Source organism: Aquila chrysaetos, chromosome 13, assembly GCF_900496995.4.
Source record: "Aquila chrysaetos chrysaetos chromosome 13, bAquChr1.4, whole genome shotgun sequence".
NCBI lineage: Eukaryota > Metazoa > Chordata > Aves > Accipitriformes > Accipitridae > Aquila > Aquila chrysaetos.
The window spans coordinates 3,811,757-3,836,877 of record NC_044016.1 but is presented as its reverse complement, the minus strand read 5'-3'; the positions used below and the strand labels follow the sequence as shown (position 1 = coordinate 3,836,877).

The 25,121-nt window shown below is 36.8% G+C and overlaps 1 protein-coding gene across 8 annotated transcripts in view; it reads left to right on the top strand.

The window, feature by feature from the left end:
- PPP1R21 (protein phosphatase 1 regulatory subunit 21) overlaps positions 1–25,121 on the top strand; it is a 33,647-nt gene that overhangs the window by 6,268 nt on the left and 2,258 nt on the right. For 7 of the 8 annotated variants that reach the window (XM_030034384.2, XM_041128185.1, XM_041128182.1 and 4 more), the window contains 17 exons: positions 497–661; positions 760–818; positions 3,237–3,331; positions 5,729–5,781; positions 7,978–8,127; positions 11,209–11,310; positions 11,386–11,474; positions 12,330–12,466; positions 13,510–13,602; positions 15,506–15,633; positions 16,027–16,179; positions 16,917–17,009; positions 18,230–18,463; positions 19,983–20,018; positions 21,215–21,331; positions 22,282–22,380; positions 24,177–24,305. In XM_030034384.2, coding sequence (XP_029890244.1) covers positions 497–661; positions 760–818; positions 3,237–3,331; positions 5,729–5,781; positions 7,978–8,127; positions 11,209–11,310; positions 11,386–11,474; positions 12,330–12,466; positions 13,510–13,602; positions 15,506–15,633; positions 16,027–16,179; positions 16,917–17,009; positions 18,230–18,463; positions 19,983–20,018; positions 21,215–21,331; positions 22,282–22,380; positions 24,177–24,305 — 1,932 coding nt within the window. The other variant, XM_041128189.1, reaches the window with a different exon arrangement.

The following is a 25,121-nucleotide window of genomic DNA, read 5'->3' as shown; positions in this document are numbered from 1 at the left end:
TACGTGGAATAACTCATGTAGTACATGTTTTCTCATTTAGATTTTTAACTTTTGGTGACAGTTAGCTACTCTACTGAAAATAGCCGTATAATTGGTACTGGGTGGAAACTTCTTTTTAATTCACTAACTGTTTCAGAATTGCCTTAAAATTCTGCAAGTTGCTATGATGAAGTCAGGAATTACTTTACCGAAATGGAATGCATTTCACTTTGGTTTAGAAAACTTGAAAAACCTTATGGCTCAAGTTTAATTTTTCAGATGTGTACTATTAATCGGAAGTATATTTAAGGAATGCTTGGTACTACCAAACTTTAATAAACACAAAGTACTTGTTCCTGAATCTTTTTCTCCGTAAATGTCATCATAAAATTTCTATTTGTCTGAGAACTAGTACTTGTTATTAACGTGGACTGGCTAATTAAATTGGTGTAACTCATAGGACTAGATTCCATAGTAAAATGAAGCTTTCATATGAGCTCTGCTTTTCTTCTTTTAGTTCTTTGAAGCAGATGAGCAGCACAAACGTTTGGAAACGGAGCTAAGAACTAGACTTGAGGTTTTGGAAACTGATGCTGCCCAGCATCAAGCTGTGGTGGACAGTTTAACGAGGAAATACACGGATACCATAGAAAAGCTGCAGAATGATAAAGCCAAATTAGAAGTAAGGAGTTTTGTCTTACTTGCAAGTTTGAAAAGTTTTGAAATTAAATGTCTTGCTGTGTCAGTACTTACATTGTGAGATTATCTTCTTGCATAAAGATCAAGTCTCAGACACTAGAAAGAGAAGCTAAGGACTGTAGGCTTCGAACCGAAGAATGGTAAGTGTTTTTATTTAATATAATGAAAAATTGATTTAAAGAAATAACTGCTGTAAAAGATTAACCAGATTATTTTTAGAGAATCATACTTTAAAAAAAAGACACACACTCCTCCCACCCCCCACCCCAACTTTGATAAAACTTAAAATATTGGGCAACAGCACATTAACATCAAGACTGTGCAGGTCAGCCCCCTGTTCCTTCTGCCAAGTATGTAACTAGACAATCAATTCCACAGATTCAGCTTTCAGTAAGAGCAGTTTTGTCGCCAAGCTATTTTAAGTAGCTGTGAAGTTGATGAAAGCTTGAAGAATTAATTTGTAATGGAATGCTATAAAAAGTAAAGAAACTACTGAACTTGTATGAAACAAAGACATGCAAGCCTTTACAAACTGCTTCTAAAAACAAAGCTTGGGTAGGTATGCTGAGACAACTGACTGAAAAGAGTTTTGAAGATCCCCCTCCACCCCAAAAGCTTCTTGAACAATCACTTTTGCTTCAGGTGTAATGCGCTCAGCTAGAATATGTGAAAGTTTTTGTTAAAGGATTGTATTGTTAATTTTGGAAAACCTTCATTGTCTTGAAGACAAGTTGTAGAAAATTGGAAGAATTTGAGGACTGTGGGCCAAATCAAATTAGGGTGCACTTCTCTGAAGTTCATTATTAAGGTGCCTTTTTAAAAGGTATATGTGGTGATATAGATCTTTAATGTAATGGATAAAATGCATAGTGAATGATCAGATGTAGAGTTCATTCTTTCAAATGGTAACCCTGAAGTACATATTTTAATTATTTTGATGGATGCAAAGATACTTGAATTCCAATAACTCTCCTCTAATACAGGTCAGGGTTTCACTAGGAATGACTTGCAAAAGAGGATGAAAGCTGTGTTCTGCTGCCATTTGCTTTTTTTGTGGTGTTTGAAAAACAGTGTAGTCTTAATCTGCTGCTATTCGGTTCAGAGCTTGTTTGTTCTATTCTGTGATGACTGGGTAATTAATGTCATTGTAAGAAATTGTCCCTACCATTTAAGAAGGGAAGCTTTTTAAAAATAATAAAGCATGACACTTAAGTATTTTAAACACTGAAATCGGTATCTAATGAACACATGACAGAAGATGTCGTTGAGAGTACTGCTCTTTTTTCCCCACTCTTTCAGGGGAAGGGATCCATTTGCCTCTGACACCCACGCTTTATTCAGGAAAGCCAGGCAATACATGACTTGACAGCCAGCATGCCTTGAAAATTAAAGGACAATGTAAAACAAAACATAACAAACTACTTGTTTGCCATTCCTTTATAGTACAAAAAGGAAACATCCATACTTTTGCAGTTTGTCTTTGAGTTTAGTTTCTATCATGCCCAATGCTACTGCAGTCCATGTTGTACAGTTTCTGTGCAATTTTGGAACTGCTCTTCAAGAGAAGTATTTATTAATGTGTATGAGCTACTTATTGGCTAGTTTCTTCATACCTTGCTTTTCTATTTTGGATTCTTTTCCTTGTTAGTCCTGATAAATTTTCATGTGTCAAATGTTTTTGTAAAAAAGGAAGAAACTGTCACTTTGACACCTTCCCCCCACCCTCCACTATATGTGCAGGAGTTCTAGATGTCAAATGGGAAGCAAAACAGTGAAGAATTTGGGGGCCTAAGTTGGGTAAGGTGTGGAATTTGGTCTGAATCAATATGCATTAATCTTTGTTGACATATGTATATAATGCTGGAATATGTTACTGTTCATCTTAAGAATCTATACTAAAAATACTAGTAATCTTAAGAACTTATGTTCACATCTATATACAGAATCAAATGCAAGTGAAGCAGATCTAGTGAAAAATCACTTGAGAATGCATCAGAAACATAATTGCCGAGTCTTGTGGGAGTGGGCCATATCATAGCAGTGTTTAAATATGGGGCTTTGAAAAGTTTGTGAGGTATTTCTAATAGTGATATGACAGTTAACGGAATTACCCACAACTCACTACTTGCCTATTGGAATACTGCATCGGATATATAGTAACTAATTTAAAGGCCCTTTTGTATTGCCATTCAAATTCCAGTAGAAAAGAATACCTTCATATAGCTTATACAATAATTGCAGAATTGGAAAATAATGTAAAAATTAACTCTGAAGTAAGTTGAGCTTCTCAAGAATGGAACTTAGTGAAAGATGCAATAAATTGTTGTAAATCCTGCTTTTGTTAGGGATTAAAATACAATGTCATGTATTAAATATGACATAAAGGAGGAAAAATTATTCCTAATGTCTTACTTCTGTCTAACTTCTAGAAAGAGACAAACACCTATACACTCAATGGATGCTTATGGTGAGCTGTGGTGTTGGTGATACAGATAAAATTTTAAAGGTTTACAATGTGTGTGTGTGTGTGGTTTTTCGTTTGTCTTTTTGTTATTTAGCCAGCAACAGTTAAAGAATCTTCAAGCAGCTTTGGGCAGTAGACTGGAAGAATCTCTATGCATAATCAGTGAAAAAGTACCTTTTAATGACACAAGTACGTATTGCCTTGGTCTGGGTTTTGTGTTTAATTTTGGGTGTCCATCTGGAGGAAGTATTCCTTATGAATTAAAATGTATTAGCTGTAAGAAACGTTGGACATCTCAACAGACACTTGGAGGTAACTGTAATAAGTATTCATAATATACATCATAATCTTGTTTAGTAATCTTAAAATATCGAGGTTTTATATTTATTTATATATATATCTAATGGAAATTAAAACCTTTGAAGGCTTTTGAGTAACTTGCCACTTGTCTTGCTTAGTGTTGACAGAATATTGTAAAAGATGAAGGAACACTGTCAATTTACTGGTTTCTCCACAAAGACTTCTTTAGTTACCCATCTTGAGGGGTATTATTTTTGGCAGGGTATATCAAGAGTTTATCCGTCTAACTCTTGAATAAGGCGGTAAACTAGTGACTGCAGAGATGTTGGCTTAATGAGGCACTGTATCAATAGTGGTCTACACTTAGTATTTAGTGGGAAGTCTGTCTCAGGTCTGATCAGAGAACATCCAGACTAGTTCTTATCCATGGTTTGTCTCAGACTCATGTTCATCTTTTCAGGGAAAAAAACCCTTTGAATTTTGGGACTTTTACCAGAAGCAACCTTTTTTCCTGTTCCTTTCCAACTGCTACTAGATAAACTGAAGTGCGGAGGATACCATGAAGTTAGGAGTGCTCAGCCTTTGCATTGCTTTGGTACAAGAATTGGTCAGTATGTGCCAGATCAGTGCTGTGTACTGGGTGCTTTTGTAAACAGCTTGAACACGAGGTTGTACTTGGGCAAGCACCAGTCCGTACTCTTCTGGCAGTGAGACTAGGAGGACCTAGAGTAGTGAAAAAGCTGAAAGTAGTGGAGAAGGAGCGGAGAAGTGAAAACAGGCTGTTGAATTTCTGGTAGGTTTTATTGGTAGCTTTTGCATTTTTCATTCAGTTTAAAACTTGATGACAATGCTTCGAATAGCCTTAGGTTCTCTAAAAGCCGATCTGGCAGGGTGCTGCAGGGGTGAGCCTTCCAAGTTCTCCACTGGGTTGGCAATCCAGTGAGTCTTGGCTTAGAAACACGAGATCATCTTCTCTTTAGGAAATGTTGACTCTCACACGGCATGTTATGCTTAGGTGTTGGTGCCTTGAGTTGATAACGCTTTTCACTTCTTTCCTCTCACAAAGATCACTTTACCTGGCATCTGCTGCCTGTTTCTGCTTCTCTGGCTTCTTTCGCTGATTTTTTTTTTCTTTTACAGTTGGTTATCATTGTAGTGAGAAATTTGATGCAAATAATTTATTTGCTTATCTGCTCACTTAGCTGCCATAGCATAATGTTTTTGCTCTTGTAGGAAACTGCAAATAGTGGACAGATCTTTAGTGACAGAAGAATGAGAGAACGTCAGGAAATGCTTGCCTGCTATGGATTCCAACTGGCTTGCTATAGGCACTGTAGTTGGTTTTAAGTGTTAACTAGCCACTGGCTTCAGTTTCAGTAGCAGTCAAATGACTTTTTGACTGCTAAGCATGATTTTGAGAGTAGAAAGATAAAGTTTTCTGAAGGATTTACTTATGAGTAGGATTTGGTAATTTTGGACAGAGTTTTTTGTTCTGAATACAACTACCTCTTCCCATGTGTTAATTGCTAAAGGTGAATGATACAAAAGGAGTAAGAAGCTGGAAATTTCCTTTGTGTGCAAATTTTAAACTAAAGTGGTTATTAGTCCATTTAATTGAGGATGGATGTGATCCCTTTTAAATCTATAAGACTTTGTAAGCTGTTCTCTAGGTACAAATATCCCTCTACCTCTTTAAAAATTGTGTCTGCTTGTAATTGAATAATTCTAGTTGCTCTGTAACTGGAACAGAATGCTGAAATAGTGGAGAGTACATCTTATTCTAAATCATCCACAAATCAAGTACATACAGGAGCTTTTTTCTTTTTTAAACATGCAAACTATTAAAAAAATGCATTCATCTTATTTGACAGTCCCTGGAATGTAACTGAAATGTGACGATGATCTTGAATTCTTTAAGGTTTTTTTTTTTAAAGATTTTCACTCTTTTTTGTGATGAATACTGTTCTTTTGGGCTAGAGGATTCTGCTCTTATCTATCAAATTCAGGGTGTTCAGGTGGTTAAATATGATTTACAAGCTGAGGCAAGTATGGAAGTGCTTTCTCTTCACCTAGTCATAGTAACAGTTCTTAAGTGAGGATGTTTAGGCCTACTTTATTGAAGCCAATTGTTTGTGTCCTTTTAGTTAATATTACTTACATGAACTGTAATATTACTGCAATGAAATTTTATATTAAAAAACAACCAAACCCCACTATTTACCAATAAGTGTTTCTTTTAAAAAACATGATTTAGTAAGTGCATATAACTCAATTTTTGTCCTGTAGGATCTAATCGATACAACGCTCTGAATGTACCGTTACACAACAGAAGATATCAGGTAAGCACTTTTTTCTGGCTTCATATATAAAGGTGCAACTTTCTACACAGATACTGAATAAAACCAGTCGTTTTAGTGACCTGAAATGGCAGAAGATAGCCTGTCTTACTACTATCATGATATTCCAAGGGAATTTCTGTCCATAGAATCTCTGCGCTTTTCAAAAGGTAGTCTATACTGTTCTTGTGTCGAGGAGTCAAGTTGTCTGCTCACCTCACTTCACTAGATCTAATCCATTGACTACTGGCTGATGATCACTGTTGGTATTAACTCAGGCATGCCTTTCTAAAAAAATGGCAAAAAGGTTTAATATTTGTCTCCTATTAAAGTTATAGGAAATACTCTTTTACTATGCTAACCTGCAGTAAGTTAGAACTTGAACATTTAATTTTTAAAGTTGGTTAAAATTATGTTAGTTTAGGGGTCTTAAGCTTTTTGTTTGAAAAAGTAGTTTTGGTATCTTGACTTCCTTTTCCCTCAAACTGAGCTGCTTCTGTCACATCACTTGAGTCCCAAAGGATGTTTGCATTTGTAAACTATACATTAGTGTGTAGACTAGAATACCATATCAGTTGATAATATTACTTGTCACTAGTCATAATCCTTTTAAGGAATAAATCATCTGTCTGTGAGAACTCTGCATGGTTCACTTACAGTTTATAGGATACTTCTCGCCAAAACACCTCTTACTTGCAGCCAAATCACCGTTATTAATGTAAATATTACTTAAAAAGAAAAGAAACTGTTTCTGTTCATTACTGTAACTTCATCAGTTTCTTTGGGAGTGTGTTTTAGTTGGTATTCAAAAGTGCGCATTAGTTTTCTGTGAACAGCTAATTATATTAAGGCTTTTTACAGTAGTAAATTGGATACCTTGATGCAGTCAAAATTTTCCTGTTTTGCTACCACTGAGGATGGACTTCACAGCACTCTGTTTTTTCTTTTTGCTTGTATGATATGTCTCAAACTTGAAGTTAGTGCATTCAGATGCCACTGTAGAAAGATTTCAAATAGCTGCTTTCTCCTTTCTTCAGAAGTGCCTATAAAGAGACCTTGTTCCTAATATGTCTGCTGTGAGATCAGGTGACCTGCTGTCCAGTTTTGTGATGGAAGTAGCCTTAAGTCAACCTGTTGCTGAGTTCTAAGAAAAATCTGAATAACTGTATGGAGAGTGTCTTCCTTTACTATTTTCTGCTAGCACTATGCCAGCCAGCCTCATGCTTCAAGATCTGCAGTCTTGAAAATGTTCCAGGACAGATTTTTATGACTGGCTTTGCCGGTGGAGGCAAAATGCTAGTGTATTAGCACAGGCTGCAGTGTAAAGGACAGCAAAACTGTAATATTGTCTGTTTTCCTTCCTTGCATAGCTAATTAACGTACACAAACTGAGTGTGACTGCATTAATTACCACCATCCCTGGTCCATAATCAAGATTCATTTGATTTAACACTCCATTGAAGCATTAGGAATACACCTCTGAAGGATAAGTCATTCTTGGCTGAAGTGTCACTTTAACCTTGTTCTCCATAAATCACAACAGAGTGTGGTTTTCTTCTCTGTTGCATTTGCTTTTTCAGAATGTTCCATTTTGGATTAATTTCTTGGATACCTTCCTACTGCACTAAAGCTACAGAACAGCCTTATTCATGAGCAGCAGCTCAGTTCTGTCCAGGTGGGAGAGTAAGAATTTAGTGTTACTGGTTAGAGAAGCAGACACCTTTTATTCTGGGAGAAGACCTTATTGGGTTTTACTAATTAAGTTAGGTTTCCTTACAACCAGGTGTTACAAATTTCTCACTATCACCACACTTAAAGAACTGAGCTGATGTCAGCAATTAGTCTATTGGTCTTCAGGAATCTTAATTTCAAAGATGATCTCTGTAATTGTACTAACCTTTAAGAGTTCTTGTGATCTGTAGTTTGAGAAATGCAGCAGAGGCAAAGTATCACCTGTTGTGTGAAATAGAAACCTACTTTCATAGAAAAACCTACATCATAGAAAACCATACCCTTCTGTGTGGCATTGTAGTTTATGAATAAACTTTAAGTTAAAGATGATTGCTGCTGTGTATTTTAAGTTGAACTAGTAACAAGAAAGAAATCATTGATAGCCATTTTTTGTATTCAACCATAACATTTTTTTCATATTTAAATAGCTACATGTCAAATATAATCACTTTATAACTGTCTTTACAGCTGAAGTTGCGAGACCTTGCGGGCCAGGCACTGGCTTTTGTTCAAGAACTTGTAACAGCTCTTTTGAACTTCCATACATACACTGAGCAGAAGGTACAGATCTTTCCCATTGATTCTGCAACAGATGCTATATCACCATTAAATCAGAAGGTAAAGCTTACAGATTTCATCTACAAGTATATTCAATGATGTAGACTTTCATGAGTGAATTATCTTAGTCATGCAAACTTCTGCCACCTTTACTGGAATGCTATGAGTGTGTTTCTGAGAGGCAGCCTCTCCTGCATGAGAAGTCTTTTCTATTGGGTGAATTCTCTGAATGTGGGCGAAGGTGTAGCTGCAGAGAATCCTTTTCCCCTGTGCCTCTGCTACAAGAGCAATATGATAGTCGAATCAAGGCTTTGCTTTTTAAGTGCTAAAGTGCATTTGTCAAAATTTCAGCTGACTTTATTTTAAAATACACAATATTGCACTGCTAAATAGATGCTTGTCTTAGTTAATGCACTGGGGCATGGGAGATGTTGAGACAGAAGGTCTTGTGTTTAATTGAAATGTGAAATAAACTGGATGTGAGGTAGGCTTATGAAGGAGAAAACTTTGACTCTGTTCCCTTGTCAAAACCCAACTTTATAGTCTGATTTTGGGCTATTTGTGTGAAGACTTTTCCTGTAAGTGTTCTGAAGCTTCAAGTCTGTAAAGCATGTTGAAAATGTTACAAGAAACCTGACCTCCTTCTGTGCAACTCCATGGGAAGATTTTTCTGAGAGTATCATTCAGAGCTGTTAAGCTGTGTCTTTTGACTTTCTTTTTCTATGCCATGAAGCATGGAAAAGAACTTCATGCGTAAGGATTAGTGTGGGGATGCATATATATATGCTTTGAAATAAAATTGTTTTAACATCAGAGTTGTTGACTTCATAGTGCAAGTGGACCTATGTGCATTTAAGTTGCTGGATGCCAGTGTTTTCAGATTCAGACTATAACTTCAATTTAGTAGTTTGTAGGGCTTAGACTTGAACTACTGAGATGGACGTGATTTGCCTTCATCAAACGGCTGCAATGCACGTAGTGGCAATGTTAACTATCACAAAACTTTCCTGTTCTTGGGAAGACCTCCTTTAATCTCTTTGCAAGCAACAAATATGCTTGAGAAGGTGTTTATCCACTAGAGAAATCCCACTCTATTTACCTTCTCAGTTGTTTCAACTATTTGAATCAAGAATGCACTTTTACAGGGATTCAGCATAGATCTTAGTTTGAGAACAACAATTTCTTGCTCCTGCCACCAAACATGCTCAAAATGGCATATCCTTCTTGTGAAAACTATGTGGCTTTGTCATCTTCCAAATTCTCTGGGGCAGGAGCTGTGTCTCGTTGCTTATGTGGCCTAGTGTGGTGATTGGATTCTACAGACACTACTGCAGTTTACACTAAGGGAATAAAATCAGGTTTCTTAGACATCACTTCTCACGCATTTTTTTTCTTAATGTCCTAGCTAACACTTCTTTGCTTTTCATCAGAGAAGTGCTTTCACACAGATGAAACATGCAACTTAATCAGAACTGTAATTTGATTCTCCTTTTCTGATAATTGACTCTGATTCAGTAGTTCAGGCTTTGTTTGTTTTCATAATTATGTCTCTTGTAGTCTGCCCCGTTGTGTATTCATGACCTAATTGCCTCAGCGCATGCTACCTCTTGGGCTTTTGCCGTGACTTTCCAGTGGTGAAGCATCTTTTATCACTTACTGAAGCTGCTGTTGCTCCTGTATTTTTGATTGATTTATCTATTTGCTTGGCAAGTGTTCTCAGTGTGATCTTAGCTCCTCCACTGAGTGGTTCAAAAACTTCCTCTTAATGTAGTAGAGAAAATGAGAGAAGTGTCAGGGAGTGGCTTAGCACACTTGCACTGATTTATTTTTCCCCAACTCCAGGTCTTGTCTGGCGCTTTCGAGCTATTTTCCCCACCAAACACTCAAAGTAGATGTGGACAATTCCCTTCCAGGTTCAAGTATTCCTTTTCTCTTTAAGTATTGGATTGCTGGGTTCTGCTGGGTCTTCAGCATCGTGCCAGATAACTCCAGTCCTTTCTCTTGCAACACAAGTCAGGAGCATTCTGCATGTGTTATTTCTTCCTCCTTAGATTTAGGAATTTTCCCTAATTCCATCCAGATTTGTGCATGCATGAATGAGAGCTTGGCATCTCTCTTTTCTTGTTAATGCTGTGTTACTGCACTGTAATAATACAAGAAATAATTAAAATTTCTCATACCCTATTTGCCTGGGATCTTTAGCTACTATTGTGATATAAATAATCAAAGGTGAAGGTATCTTTCTGTGGGGTAAAATAAAAACCAAGATCACTTTTGACTACCTATGTCAGTCTGTGGAAGAAGCTTTTTGTAATACTGTGGTATCAAAATGAAAAGCTGATGGTGCTGTTACCTTTTGACTGTGTGTAAGAGTGAGCGCCTTTGTTTTCAGGTATGCTTTTTTGAAGGCGAAATTAGCCATAGAATTTACTTAAGCAATTTTTAGCAAAGTCAGGTGGTTCTGTGAGGCCAAAGTTTCATAATTGCCCAAACCTCTCGTAGTTCTTGCAAGTAAGACTTCTCCCTTTGATTAGTTACAGCTCCATCCTTTGCATTGGCATAAGCATGCTTTCACCCATGTTGAAAAGGGGACTGGTTACAGATAAAGATTAAAATGTATCTCTTGCTTTCAGTTTTAACTTGGTTTAGTTCTTCAATACTTTGTGCAGCATAGCTGTGCAAATGTTTGTGCTGATGCACAGGACAAGGGCTGAGAGGCAAACAGCAGCTGGGAGGAAGGTAGGATAGTTTATTCTGGTGGCTTAATGGTGCATGGATCTAGCCTTAATTTGATGGAGTTGAGCAAGGAGTGCAAGAATGTTTAAACTTTAAAAAGCAGGGATTTGGTGTGCTGTGCATGGTAGTTAAAATGAGATAGGGTGCTGTGGCAAAGCCTTAGATGGGGTTTTGCCTGGAGTTAATTGCAGTCTTCACTATTTCTCACTTTCCCTCAAGGTGTGTGTTTGTGTGTCCTGTAGCAGAGGTTGCTCTACATCACTTCACTGTTACATCTTATTATTGACGTCCTGGGGATCATTTAAGATGACAGGTGCTTTGCTAAAGTGAACCATTTAATTGTTAACTTGAAACAGTTTGCAAGAGCCTTCAGCAAGCACCATTTTAAAATCTCTCTGTACTCAGTTCTCACAGTACCTTCATGAAAATGCTTCGTATGTCCGCCCTCTGGAGGAAGGAATGCTTCACTTGTTTGAGAGTATTACAGAAGATACTGTGACAGTCCTGGTAAGATTTCTTATTTTTAGTATTGAAAAAGATTTTTACAGAGCAAAAATAGTTATGTGTTGTTTTTCCTTCCAGGAAACAGCTGTGAAATTGAAGGCCTTCTCAGAACATTTAGCTTCCTACTTATGCTTTTTAAGAAAGATTCTGCCTTATCAGTTAAAAAGGTACTTTTGATTTGATAGATCAAATTAAGGGGGCACTGAGTGTCAGGCATGCAGCATTGTCAAAATCTACAACTCAAATATTAAGCCAACTCTCAAAGCACTCTGGCTTAAAAGGCAGGACTTTTTTTTTTGCCTGCTGGTTTTTAAGCCTTTAGGTTATGCATGTTTTTTTTCAGCTGTGCATTAGAGCTAAACCCATGTATTTTAAAGCTTTTTCCCCCCTCACAGGTGAGACTTTAATGAAAGCTGCACAGATTTTTCATGTTTCTTAAGTTATTCAATAGCGTTGATACTATTCAAGTACGATACACTGTTAATTTCTTGATCCTGTCTGAAGATTATTTATCATGCAACAAATACAGCAATATAGGAAAACTTGCCAGATGCACATCCCTTCTGCAGTGAAAGTCTTTGTACCTGAGTGGGTCAAAGGGAGGTGAATTGCTAGTGCAAAGGACTCCTTAAAAAGAGGTTTTGGATTAAGAAAGAAGAAAAAGCTTGTTTTATGCCTTCTTTGTACCTGTTCTCCTGCACCTTAGGAAGCAAAAGGTAAATTATATGTAGTAGAGGAAAAAGTCTTTAAACTGATGCAATCAGTTCTTTGCATTGAGTGTAAACTGTTCCTGGCTTGTGACTGAAGCTCCTAAGAGTGGGGATAGTACATGCACACAGTGATTTCCATGTATTGCTAAGTTACTCTCTGATACGTTAACCTTTCTAAAATAAATTCCTAGTCTATTGTTGCTTTGGACTGGGGCTGTAGAGAACACTAGTTATCTACTCCAAAACTCATTAACTTGTTTTTTTAAGATAATTCCTCACTTTTAAAAAAAAAAATAATTCATGTATTCCTAGTTTGGAAGAAGAGTGTGAGTCTTCTCTTTGCACAGCTGCTTTAAGAGCTAGAAATATGGAGCTACACAGAGACATGAAAAGGTTGACTGCAGTCTTTGAGAAGCTACATACATACGTTAGTCTTCTTGCGTTACCAAGTAAGTGCCAGTTTTGGTTCAGTTGGTTACATTGCAACTGGAAGGTACTAGTTTCCCTTTTGGACCAGTATTGGAGTTTTTTTGTTTGGTTTTTTTTTGGTTGGTTGGTTGGTTTTGGTTTTTTTAAACCACACACACACACACACACACATAAAATGCCACTTCTATGATAGAGGAAAACACGGCTAATGCTACTCTTCAGGTACAGTCTAAACTATGGGGAAGTGAGTTTTGCAGTATGCTCTGCCATGCTGGACCATCTTTTATCCAGGCTGGGAGACTGAGTGTGTTGTAGAGTGTATCTTTAATGCTCCACGCTCTTCCTTTTGGATAGACATAGGCATGGTGCAGGCCTGGAAATTACCAAGCAGTCACATGTACCACATTTTAGGTAGTCATAGTTAACTGTAGAGGAGAAGAAATGACTGTAGGTTTTTATAGTATGATTGACAGTATGTCTTCTGTAATCTCTAAATCATGAAATTGTTAATAAACTACATTTTATTACTAATTATCGCTTCCAGCTCCTCCTGTTCATAGGATTATTAAACTACAACTCTCATGGTAATGACTAAATAAAATTAGGTAAACACGTTTGCGTGTGTGTCTGAGGAAACTATCTCCAAATGCATACTGTAAATAATAAGAGGAAACAGTTATTGTATACCTTCAGGTTATTTCTCAGTCTTCACTCTTTTAGAAGGACCCAGATGGTCATTCCTACAGCAGTGAGCATGTACATCTTTCTGCACACATAGTTGCTTTTTGAGACCAAAACAACTGATACTTGTAAAATCTGAATGAAATTTAGGAAACTTGGAAGTCTTTTACCTGCCTAATTTGGCAAAATTTGGTATATATACATTTGATATTGAAGGGAAAATTTAAGTAAATGAATCTGTTATGATTTTCATACTCCATGCAAATGTTTCTAGTAGGTGGAAATTGGATTATTTTTCAAAGCTAACTCTTTTCGTTCATGGTCAAATCTTAGTGGAGTTTTGTTTTGGTTTTTTTTTTTCCTTTCTATGTGGCACTCTTAGGTACAAAACCAGAAGGACTTCTTAGGACAAATTACAACTTGGTGTTTACAAACATTGCTGCAAGTCTTCATGGATTTCATGATGTTTTAAAAGGTGAGGGTACAGGAATATTGTTATGTTTCAGCTCTGCTTCTTTCTGTTTAACATAGCACACGTGTACTCTCTCTGTAACTATATTGAATGTGTCGTGATAAATCTGGTTTGTTTTGCCTTTACAAACTAAGATAAGAAACTAAACCTACTAACTACTTGTTTTGGACATGTATGCATGTTTTTCACTCCTCCGTTCGTGTTCTTCTAAGTTACTGGAATATTTAATTGTGGTGCTCTAGATCTTCCTGAGCAGTATCACTTTACTTTCTGAACTTCATTTCTCTAGTGGAACTAGCATACAGAATGGAATGCTATTAAATGTACATATTTTCCCCTCCTTATGTACTGTTGACCTAGTACCTGCCGTCAGAGTGGAATTTTTCCTTACAGTTTTTAGGTTGATTACTATTTTTAACATGAATATATAACCTTAGCTTACGAAGAAATCTGCGTCCTTTTTGAAGCTTAACTTCCTCTTTGAAAATGGCTTACCTTTTATCAGAAGAACATGAATATGTTACGTTTTCAGTGAAGTGATGTTCGGTTAAAACTCCGAGTTTTAAAACACTCGTGTTTCTATATATCCTAGAATTTCTGTGCCATATAGCTGTTCCCAGGGAGAAAATAATCCTTGTAGGCGAATTGCTTTAATACTAGTCAGCTGTTTAAACATTAAGACTTTATAATTTTAAGCAAAATTGGGTTTTTTTTGTTTCATTTAGTAACATTGATAGCATGGCCCCATTTTGCAGAGTGCCTGTTTTAAAAAAAGAAAGATTATATTAGCAATTGTACCTCAAACAAAATGAGACACTAAACCAGGAGTTTTGTAGCATAGATAAGTTTATTGATAAATACCTTCTGCCTCTTAATATAGTTACTGCAATGCAAAATCAACCCAACTTATACTTTAACAAAGGAAATCAAGAAAATAGAAGTACTGAAGAAAACTGTCAGTAGAATTCATTAGCTAGCAACAGAAATGTTGTTTGTAACATCTCACACTCCCATATTTGAGAATGCTTGATTTGTCACTTCTCTCCTCCCTTCCTTCCCAACCCAAACTGATTCCCAATTGCTTAAGCCTGCCTCAATTACAACTTCTGGTGGTGGTGACCTGGGATTTCTCCATTCTGTAGCAATAGTACTTTATTGTAAAATGGGTGCAAAATGTTCACTTGTCAAATAATTACTTATTTTTAATTAGGCCAAGTTGAGATTGTTTGTTCTTACATGATAAATACTTGAGTCTTTTTAAACTTTGGTGCTGTTGAAAATAATTAGTATATTTAAACTAAGATTTTTTTGTGAATGACTTTCAAAAAGTTCTGTGTTGTGTTTTTTTGGGTTTTGTTTGTTTGTTTGGTTGGTTTTTTTTCCTCCTCTCTGAAGAGTCTTCTGTTAATTTTGCCTGAAAGAATTTTAGAATATAGGAAGTAGCATTCTAAACTTCTGGTAGTCTTTTAGATTTGTTCTGACAGAATTAAAATACTTTTCCCTTAAGTCATGTGAGTTTAACACTCAGATATTGAACATGACTAAAAATTATTCTAAGTGTCCTGATGTAAACATATGGAAATGGAAAGTATACTTGTGAAATAAAGGGCTAGTTCAATGTGAGCTTGGATTCCCTATATAGGTATGATTTTGGGGATACAGAGTACACTTAAATATACACCTTTTTTCTGCCTTGTGTAACAGGCATAATGTCTATTCCTTATGGTCACAAAGGGTTGTCTAAGGCAGTATACTGGAGAACTAAGAGTATCCGAACTAAACTTTTATACAATTTACTTAGAGGTGAGAAGCATTTGAAGCCTGAGGTCATAAGGTGAATTTGAAAATGGTTGCTGAAATAAACAAAAATCGTAATTCGACATAAATGTCTTTTTTCCTTTTCTAGATATTTCCAAGCACTACAGTCAGAAAGCTACTTTAGAACAAGATGTTCCAACTGCCACACAGAAACTCATAACTACAAATGACTGTATTTTATCCTCTGTTGTGGCTTTAACAAATGGAGTGGGCAAGGTAATGGATATTTTTGTTTCAATATAATGTCCTAACTTATAGAGGTTTAAAAAAAAAAAAAAAAACCAACCAAAAAAAAAACCCCAAGCTTAGCTGAATGATTTGGAAAATCTACATGTGGCTCTGATGATAATCTATAGTATCAGATTTGTTCCGAGGTATTTTCAGGCTACAACTTAAAAACAACTGAATGGGTGATAAAGTAGATACTGTGAGGAGGATGCTTTGCGTTAGTAAGGTCTAAGTTATGTGGAATAGCCTGTAGCTTGTTTGAAATTCTTGTTGTGAAGTCCAGTTTCACTAAATACTTGTCTTCCTCTTGAAAGAGTAATTGTTCTGGTGAATCTTTCTGGTCAACTTAATTCAAAAAGTGACTTTTCTTGATGTGTCTAGATTGCCTCATTCTTTAGCAACAACTTGGATCACTTCACTACTTCGCTGAGTTATGGGCCTAAAGGAGGAACAGAGTTCATCAGCCCTCTTTCAGCTGAGTGTATGCTGCAGTACAAGAAAAAGGCGGTTGCTTACATGAAGTCTTTGAAGAAGGTTTGTTCAGCTAGCATGCTTGCACAGAGAAAGCACAGTTCTGTTGATAGTTGGTTATGCCAAAGAGAATACAAACTAAGGATTTTCAGTTTTGGAATGGATGAGATTGAATGAGAATCTTTGGCTGAGGAAATGAAACCCTTAGAGCAATAATGCTACTGAAAAATTTAGAGAGCATAGTTGCCCTCACAACTGAGGGTATGTGTCAATTCTGCCGTTACCTAATTCCACTAATTATTTCTGTGCCAAGACTGCAAACAGTAGAGGGTAGCTGCTTATTTACTATACTTGCATTCACTGGAAGACAGTGGAGAGCAACAGGAGGGGGAAAAAAAAAAAAAAGAGGCAGCTGAAAAGGGGGTGTGCTGGAGAAAATGTGCTGAACCAAAGGGTTGAACACTACCAGATCTCCTGTTGTCTCCATTAAAATTAACAATTAAGTGATGGTGTGCTTAACAGTGGTTATTAAATCACTTTACTGCAATGTCTGTAAAGTGGACCTTAAGATGCATTTGATAATTAACACCTGGAGTTTTCTGAGCACTTTTTAATCAGGTGTCCATTTGGGGGCAGTATTTTTTGTGAGCTCAAACCATTTTTTCTACTGGCTGGTAAACACTTGGAAAGTGTTTGTCTTCCCTTTACTAAAGTAAGGAGGGCAATAAGAAAATAAAGGTAGAATACATATTCTGATGTACTGTGAAACATGTTTTGAGGTTTCTTTTATCCTTCTGCAGCCTTGTGCAGATTCAGTGCCTTATGAAGAGGCTTTAGCCAATCGCAGAGTTCTTCTGAGTTCCACAGAAAGTAGAGAAGGTCTTGCACAACAGGTATTCTGGTATAAATCTTACTCACATATAGGATAGTGTATTTTATAAAGGTAAAGTAGTATCAAATAGTTTCCACGTATTTAAGTGTGTTGTTGTTTGTACATATATATGCATATACTGAAGCTTAAAATTAGACTGTAGATATCTTAACTTGTGGAGTTCTGAAAATAAAACTTACCCTTCTCAGGCTGGGTTATCCAAGACTTGTTCGCCTGTACCTGCAGAATGTATGTGTAGTTATAAGAGACAGGATTATGCCATTGATGTCTTCATTTATAAACACAAGAAGTCAGGCAATCTTTAATAATTCAAATAAATGCAAAATAAAGGATAAGGCATACCAAAGTATTCATTTCTGTTGTTATGTACTGTTTTGAGTGCTTTTTTGGACTATGCAGGATTTATTAGCACTGGTTAAGAACAATGATTTTTCTTTTCAGTTAGAGTCTAGTAATAGATTACAGTTTATCATTCTTGCAGTGTCCATATATATTGTTTTCTGGAAGGTTAGGCAGAGGGAGGTTAAGTGGTATTTAAAAGGTCTATACAGTTTGCCCATTGCACATGAATGAGACTGATTAATACTAAAACTTCTGTATGAGCTTGAATGCTCAGACTGCATTGAACTTTTACAGCAGAAAAAGACTTAAGTGTTTTTGTTTTGTTGGGGTTTTTTTTGGTTTGTTTTTTTTTTTTTTTTGTAGTGGCCAATATTCAAAGTGTATTAGTAGTGATGAGATGAATTTCAACAGAAATGTGTGGAGTGATATGATGTATGCTGTTCCATAGTTGATTTCTTATCTGGACAAGCAAGTTCTTCTGTGTGAGATGGGGCAGCTAGGAGGGGAGAGGTTGTTTGTCTTTCTAGCGTAGAACAAGACAATGCTAGTGCCAGGCACGAATCTTTCGAATTTTCATAAAGTTCTTCCCTCCTTTGATTTTTTTTTTTTTTTTTTTTTTTTTTCCACCTAATATGATGTTGCCAGTTCTGAGAGTGGTAACTGTGATGCATGTTTTAGACTAATTAAATAACATCGTCTTTTTTGACACATGACCACAGTTAAGAGTACAGCTCGAATCAGTAGTTGTTTACCTGCTGCAGTATTCATTAGCTTGCTTATGTAATGGTTTAAAATAATACTGTCTTCAAACATTTCCTGTGTGTGGCTTTTTTCCCCCTTGTGTTCAATAACCTGGACTGTAAACTTTCCCTCCTAAAGGTCCAGCAGAGTTTGGAGAAAATTGCAAAACTTGAACAAGAAAAAGAACACTGGATGTTGGAGGCCCAGCTAGCTAAAATAAAGCTGGAGAAAGAAAACCAAAAACTGAAGAACTCTCTTAGCGGCCACTTAACTGAAACTACACAAGAGCGTTCTGTTTTGTCAAATGTAGCTGAACAAAAGAAGGAAACTGCAGAAAAAAGTCTGAGGGAACCTATTAAGAGTACTAGTCTGGTAAGTGACCTTTTTCCTTCAATAGAGGAAAAAACACTTTCTTTAGTAGTAGTACTGTTTGATCAGTGGAACACTAATAATGAAAGCTTTTTGACTGTGTTGAAATGTGTTCACACTTGGGCTCCTTGTGTTTGTAAAGCTGCTTGCTAATAACTTTCTGCAGAGTTTGGAACTTCTTGGATTTTGAGACTGTTCACTGTCTTTAGTATCATGGATGTATTTCTGTTGTTCTGTACTTGCATGACTGGGGGGGAAATAATAGGTGCTTAACTTCTAGATTTCCCTTGCAAGGCTTCTTAACTACAGGGTAAGTAGTATATATCTCAGGTCGGCTCTGAGTTTCCAATACTTTTTTCATATCTAGGTATGCTAAAGCAAATGGAAGTAGGTAATTAGTATTTTTAAATGCGTTATAAGGCTTATTACAAGTCAGTTTACTATAGCTTAATTTTAACTTGAAGAAGCTATTCAAGCTTTCAGTGTTCTCTGGAGCACAAATTTTTGCGTAACCTTCATAGGTGCATGCAACTTGGGTTCGACAACTGCTTTTGGATATGGCATGCATTCTGTCCTTGCTCTTCTATGTTGGTAAATGGCTTTTTCCTGTTTATTACTAGTATTTAAAAGGGGTTGGCCTTTCCTCTGAATTACCACTTCTGAAGTGGTATTAACAGGGATGTCATCTGTAAGAAATAACAAATCTACTCAGTTCAGCACTCAATAGAATTCTTCATTTATTTTTTTTTTTTCCTCCCTACTTTCCTGTTCCAGGAGACGAATGACCAGTGGATTGTTTCGAAATGCCCAGTTCTGAAGTAAAATGGCATCTTTAAGTTTTTGATCCTGTATTTGATCTGTTAGGAGTTCGAGGAGATTGGCTTTTTCTAGCCACAATTATGTGTAATTAATGTAACTCACAGGTTAACATATTGTATAAATATTTCCCATAACCCCAAATCTCTACTCCTGCTGAGAGCAGAAAAAACCCCTCTGATTCTCTGTGAAGATATTCTTCCATGAAACTAGTTATTGGCATACATCCCTCTGCTAGAGTTCTGTCAGTGCTTCACACTGAACTGTCAATGTAACTTACTAGTCAAAGTGGAAAGAAAGGAATTCAGAAGGTGCTCAAGAAATCAAAGTTGGCTTTCCTTGCTCTTAAACGTGAAAAGTAGTGTTTCTATGTACTAGCGTACCTCTGAATTAGTTTCATGTAATCAAGCAGTTGCATAATCATACAAGCTAGCTGCATCTTGTTGCTTTTATTGCTTTTCCCCTGTGTATATCATAAGGCAAAAGATGTATTTGAAGAGGTGGTGTCAGCTTTAATTCTGTTCAAGGCATTCATGTATATTATTACCCTTGTTGATGTTACAGGTGGAAGTACTTAAATTTGGTTTTAGTTAACTGTTGCAAGATGTTTTTAATTTGAAGTCCTATGACTGAAGCCGAAATGACTTGTGGCTATCGTATCTGTATTTGCAGTTCTCACCTAAGTGTATTTTCTTCCTTGTTCTAGATTGGAATGTTGACTATAACTACTGATAATGAAAAGGTAATCTGTTTTAAACATTATCAAGCTACATCTGGTAAATACTTCAATTCTGATTCTGTTAAACTTATTCCAAAGGTCTAATTACCAAGAATACTGTAGTATAATGCTATCAGTCACCCATGTGTTCCAAGTTTCTGAAATCCATGTATTTCTTAATTTTCTTCTGTTAGTGAACTGTTTTCTCTTATTCATGTAAGCGGTTTGGAGCAGTGGTCCGGGTCTGTTCTGTGATTTGAGGAAAGTGTTGGTCCGTCTGTACTTCAGTAACCCTAGCTGCATTCCAAGCCTCAATTCTTAACTCTTGAGGAAGGGCTCAAGTTGCAAAAAAGTCACTGACTGTAGTGCCTGGTGTTTTAACACTTAAGTACAGGTTATCCCAAACCAGAGGTCACACTGAAAGAAACTTTGAACCAGCTGTCAGACTAAATGTTAACTCTTTATTTAGCACTGCTATAGTGTAACACTTGCCCCAGCAGGAACTTGGCAGAATAAGATTCAGTGCTTTCCCTTTTCTGATACTGCAGGGAACTGATGTGTATTTCAGTTTACTCCTCTGTTTCTTCTGAAGGTGTGATTAAAAAGGGAGTGGGAGCAGAGTGAGAGCCAGATAATAATTGATATAAGTTCTTAAAAGCTACTGCATAGTGCTGAACTTGAAAGAAATGACAAGTCTGCCTCCAGTGGGTTACTCTGTAACTTACAGTAAACTGGCAAGTTGTGGGTTTTGTTTTGTTTTTTTTTTTTTTTAAAGTTCAAATGTCTAAAGAAACTTCTGGAACATGAAACATTAGAAATAGTTCTGACTGTTGTAAGCTTCTGAAACTTAGTTATGCGAAGGAATTCCTCCTTGTTGGGAAAAGCCAATAAGTTTCTATGTAGGTAAAAGCAGTCCACTTCTGCAGTGGATTTTCATCGGCATTGGAGACTTGATACGTTACATCAAGCTAACATCTTACATCTTCAGTCAGCTCTTTGTCCTTTGTGGAAGTCTGACATTAGAAGTCACCATCAGAGTGACAAATTGCAGAGTGACCTGCTGTAATTTGTCTGTTGTGTTTGAGGAATTTGATGCTTTTGGGTAGAGCACCCAGGCCTCAAGAGGGAAGAAGAGAAGTTAGTATAGAGGACAATGTTGTGATGCAAGTATTCAGTCTACTAAGCATAAGTATCTCTCTGCTTAATTTTTGCTTTGCCAGGCTCCAGATGTTGAGTCTCGTGAAGACCTGATAAAAAACCACTACATGGCAAGGATAGCAGAACTGACATCTCATCTGCAGCTTGCTGACAGCAAATCAGTACACTTTCATGCTGAGGTGAGCATGCAGGCAGTGTCTATGCTGAAAACAGTAAATCCCTTTTTGAACTTTCCACAGGCAAGTGTTATGATAGTGAGTTTAAATATATGGAACATAATGTTTCATAAAAATCTGTTCCTGGAATGTGTTTTTTGGCTGTGGTCTAGTATGCATAAAAAATGGATACTGTAGAAAGACTTTTTTTTTTAAAAATAAATCCTTTGGTAGCCTTGTCTTGGGTGTATTAAGAAGTATAATGTGTACGATGTATAGGTTTGTTCATATAAGCTGCTTTAGCAGCTGCTTTAGTTACCAAGCTAGTTTTGACTTAATTACGACTTAAGTGATGCTGATGTCATTCAGAAATATTTGAGTGTATCATGAAATGATGAAAACGGCTCTCCTCTGAGAAATTGGTTCTTAGGCATGTAAGTTATACTTAACTTCAAGAATTAACAAAACGATTCCTTGTATCTGTGGTTTCCTGTTGTCATTTCAAATCATGAGGTAATTTTTCTTGAAAGTAGTGGCCATTTCCATTTGTGTAATTAACTGATGTGGAATATACAAAGTTCCAGGTTGCCAGAGCAAATTCTCTTAAATATTTTTTCTAATGGTAGATGACGTAGTATGGAGGAACCATCTTTCTCTGATATTTGAGCAATGTATGAAGCGAGTTGTTTGTGTTGCTTTTTACTTGTGAGATATTTCCTAGTAATTCTGTGAAAAACACGGTATTTAGAGGATTTGCAATATGGTAATTCTGTAAAACACAAGAAAAATTTAATGTTAACTATTACATTACCTTTGCATTTAAAAATGTGCACAAGCTCTGACTAAGTTTCTTGAAATCTAAGGATTACAGAAAGATGGAAACATCCAAAGCAATCAGTTAAAGATGGCACAAGGCAGTACTCTGGAACTAACTTTCCTCCCTTCTACCCTCCCTATCCTGTTCTGATTGACAGTGTCGAGCACTTGCCAAAAGACTGTCTTTAGCAGAGAAGTCCAAGGAATCGCTTACGGAAGAGTTGAAACTAGCTAGTCAAAACATCAGTAGATTACAGGCAAGTAAAATGTTACCTAATGTAATAAATGCATTTCATAATCGTGTGTAAGGGCAAGTTGGAGGAGAAAAATTACAACCATCGAGCATCGTCATGCCTTTACTAGGTCCTTAGTTATGTGATGTAAAAACTCTAATGATATGTAGAGAAGAGACTTAAATAATACACTTCAAATCCCAGGTATAAAGTTGAAGTGGAACATGCTTGCAAGGAAAAGGTTATAGTAACCAAGCCTGTGTTTTAGCACATTTCATGTCAAGTCTTTCTATGAAAATGTTTTGGGTTGTTTTTTGTTTTTTTTTGGTTTTGTTTTTTTTTGTGGTTTTTTTTTTTTTTTGTCAAAAGGTGTGGTTGTGTGACTGATTTCAGATGATACACTGAATTCTTAATCCTTTCTAGCACCCGGGACTGAAAGTCTTAGAAATGCCAGGGGTTTTTTTTTGAGATGGATAGCTTAATATTAAGCAAAAATAACTTTGGGGTGATGTTTAAGAAGCCATTGTTAACAAAAGATAATAAAATCTTATGCCAGATGTCCTTTGAACGTCCTGTCCCTTTGTCCTTCCCCTCCACACAGCTGAGAAAGGAGTCAATAGTAAAATAAAGTATATATAAATACTCAGTTCATAAATGCATAATATTGAATCATAGAATTGTTTAGGTTGGAAGGGTTCTCTGAAGGTAATTTGGTCCCCTCCTTTGGTCAGAGCAGAGAGCGTTCAGATCAAGCTGTTGAATTGGGAGTTTCCTGTACAGCCCTGCTGGCCTTCTGCCACAATTGCTCCACTTCCTAAGCATTGGGCTGTTCTTTGCTCTGTCCTTGATCATTCAGCTTTCCTGGGCCCCTTTAACTTCCAGGACAGTTGTTCTTGCCAAGCAGACCATGAAAAAGCCAAAGTCTACTCTTCTTAAATCTAGGGTGGCTGTAATTCTACTATTCATCTTGCTTGCTTCCCTCAGGATCTTAAATTCCACTAACTCGTGGTTGCTGCAGCCAAGGCTACCATTGGCTTTCACATGCCTGACCAGCTTTTCCTTATTTGTAACAGGTCCAGCAGAGAGCATCTCTTAGGCCTGTTGATCACTGGTATCAAGAAGTTCCTTACCACACTCAAGAGAACTCCTGAACTGCTTGTGTACCAACTTGTTGCTCTTCCAGGAGATGTCAGAGTAGTTAAAATCCCTCATGAGGATCAGGGTCTGGGGTTGAGAGATTTTTATCTGCTTGTGGCAGATGCCCACCATGCCCACCTTGTTGTTTGCCTCTGATCCCTACCTATGAGATCTTAATCATCTTCAAACCATTCCTTCACATAAAGCATGATTTCTCCCCTTCTGTCCTTACTAAAGTGTCTGTATCCCTTCATGGCTGCGTTCTAGTCACGCACACTATCCCACCATGTCTCTCTAATCCTTCAGCTTTGTATGCCACGTATGTTCATGTACAGGCCATGCTCTAACCCTATAAACTTCACTTGTTTCTTGGCTGGAAGCAATGTTGGAAAACTTAGCTGTTAGTCTCTTATGTAAGCCATAAAAAGTGGGGGAAAAATTATAAAGGAAACAGAGGAAAAAATAAGGGGAACAGACCATGCATGAGACTTCAGGTAAAAGTCAAATAGCTATTGACTTTGTTTCATAAAGTGATTTTTTTTTTTCAATGGTTTAGCTTAATTGCACACATTCAGCATCAAAAGTGTAGCTTACTAAGTGGTGACAGAAGTTGGCTACTTTGCCAGTTGCTACTAATATTAAGCAAAGGCTTCTGTTGTTTTTTTTTTTTCTCCCCACCTTAGGATGAATTGATGACGACAAAGAGAAGTTACGAGGATCAGTTAAGTATGATGAGTGACCATCTCTGCAGTATGAATGAAACCTTAACTAAACAAAGGGAAGAAATTGATACACTAAAGATGACTAGTAAGGTAAGCTGCCAGGTGTTGACATTAGGCACTGGCTGCAGTTTGGAGGTCTATGGGTTGCATTTGGCATTCCTGCAGTACTACCCTTTAACAAACCAATTCACAAACTATAGTTCTTATTCTTGGCCAATTGGAAAGAAAAATCCAAACCTGGTCCTGCATGTTTCAGTGAAGAACAAATTCTTGCAAAACATACATGTGGGAAGGAACAAACACTGCATGTCACTGCTTCAAAGTAGGCTTTCAAAGTGTACCCTCTGATGGAAGATCAGCACCTTTTTTTTGTTTATATGTGGTAAAAATGGAACTATTTGCAAATCCAGCTAGTGATACTGGGTGTTTATGATTAACTTATTGGTAGGAGTGTCCTTTCTGCACTTTTCTTTCAGTTGCGGCATACTCTGTTCTTGGCAGCTATTCTTTTTCTCTGTTTTATTTCTGTATTCTAGCTTGTCTGTGTCTCATATGTAGGAATGAAAAAGTTGCCACTTATATTCTTCTGTGAACTTAAAATGCACACTTAAATTCTTTTCCAAGCAAGGAGCCTACGCATTTATCAGAAACAAGTTTTTGACTTGACTTAATGTTAATGATGAAAAATACAGAAGTCTGCTGTTTCAAGCAGTCAGTGATTAAACCATAGTATATCTTATTCTGATGGTTCTAGGGAGGAATAGATGTTGTGAAGGCCTATACCCTGCACTTGTCTGGCTGTGAAACTAATAAACTAGCATTATTCTCCTTAATTGTGGAGTGCATGGAAGCTGGTTTCACTGAAGGGTTAAAAAATTTTTTAAAAAAACCCATGTTTTGATTAAA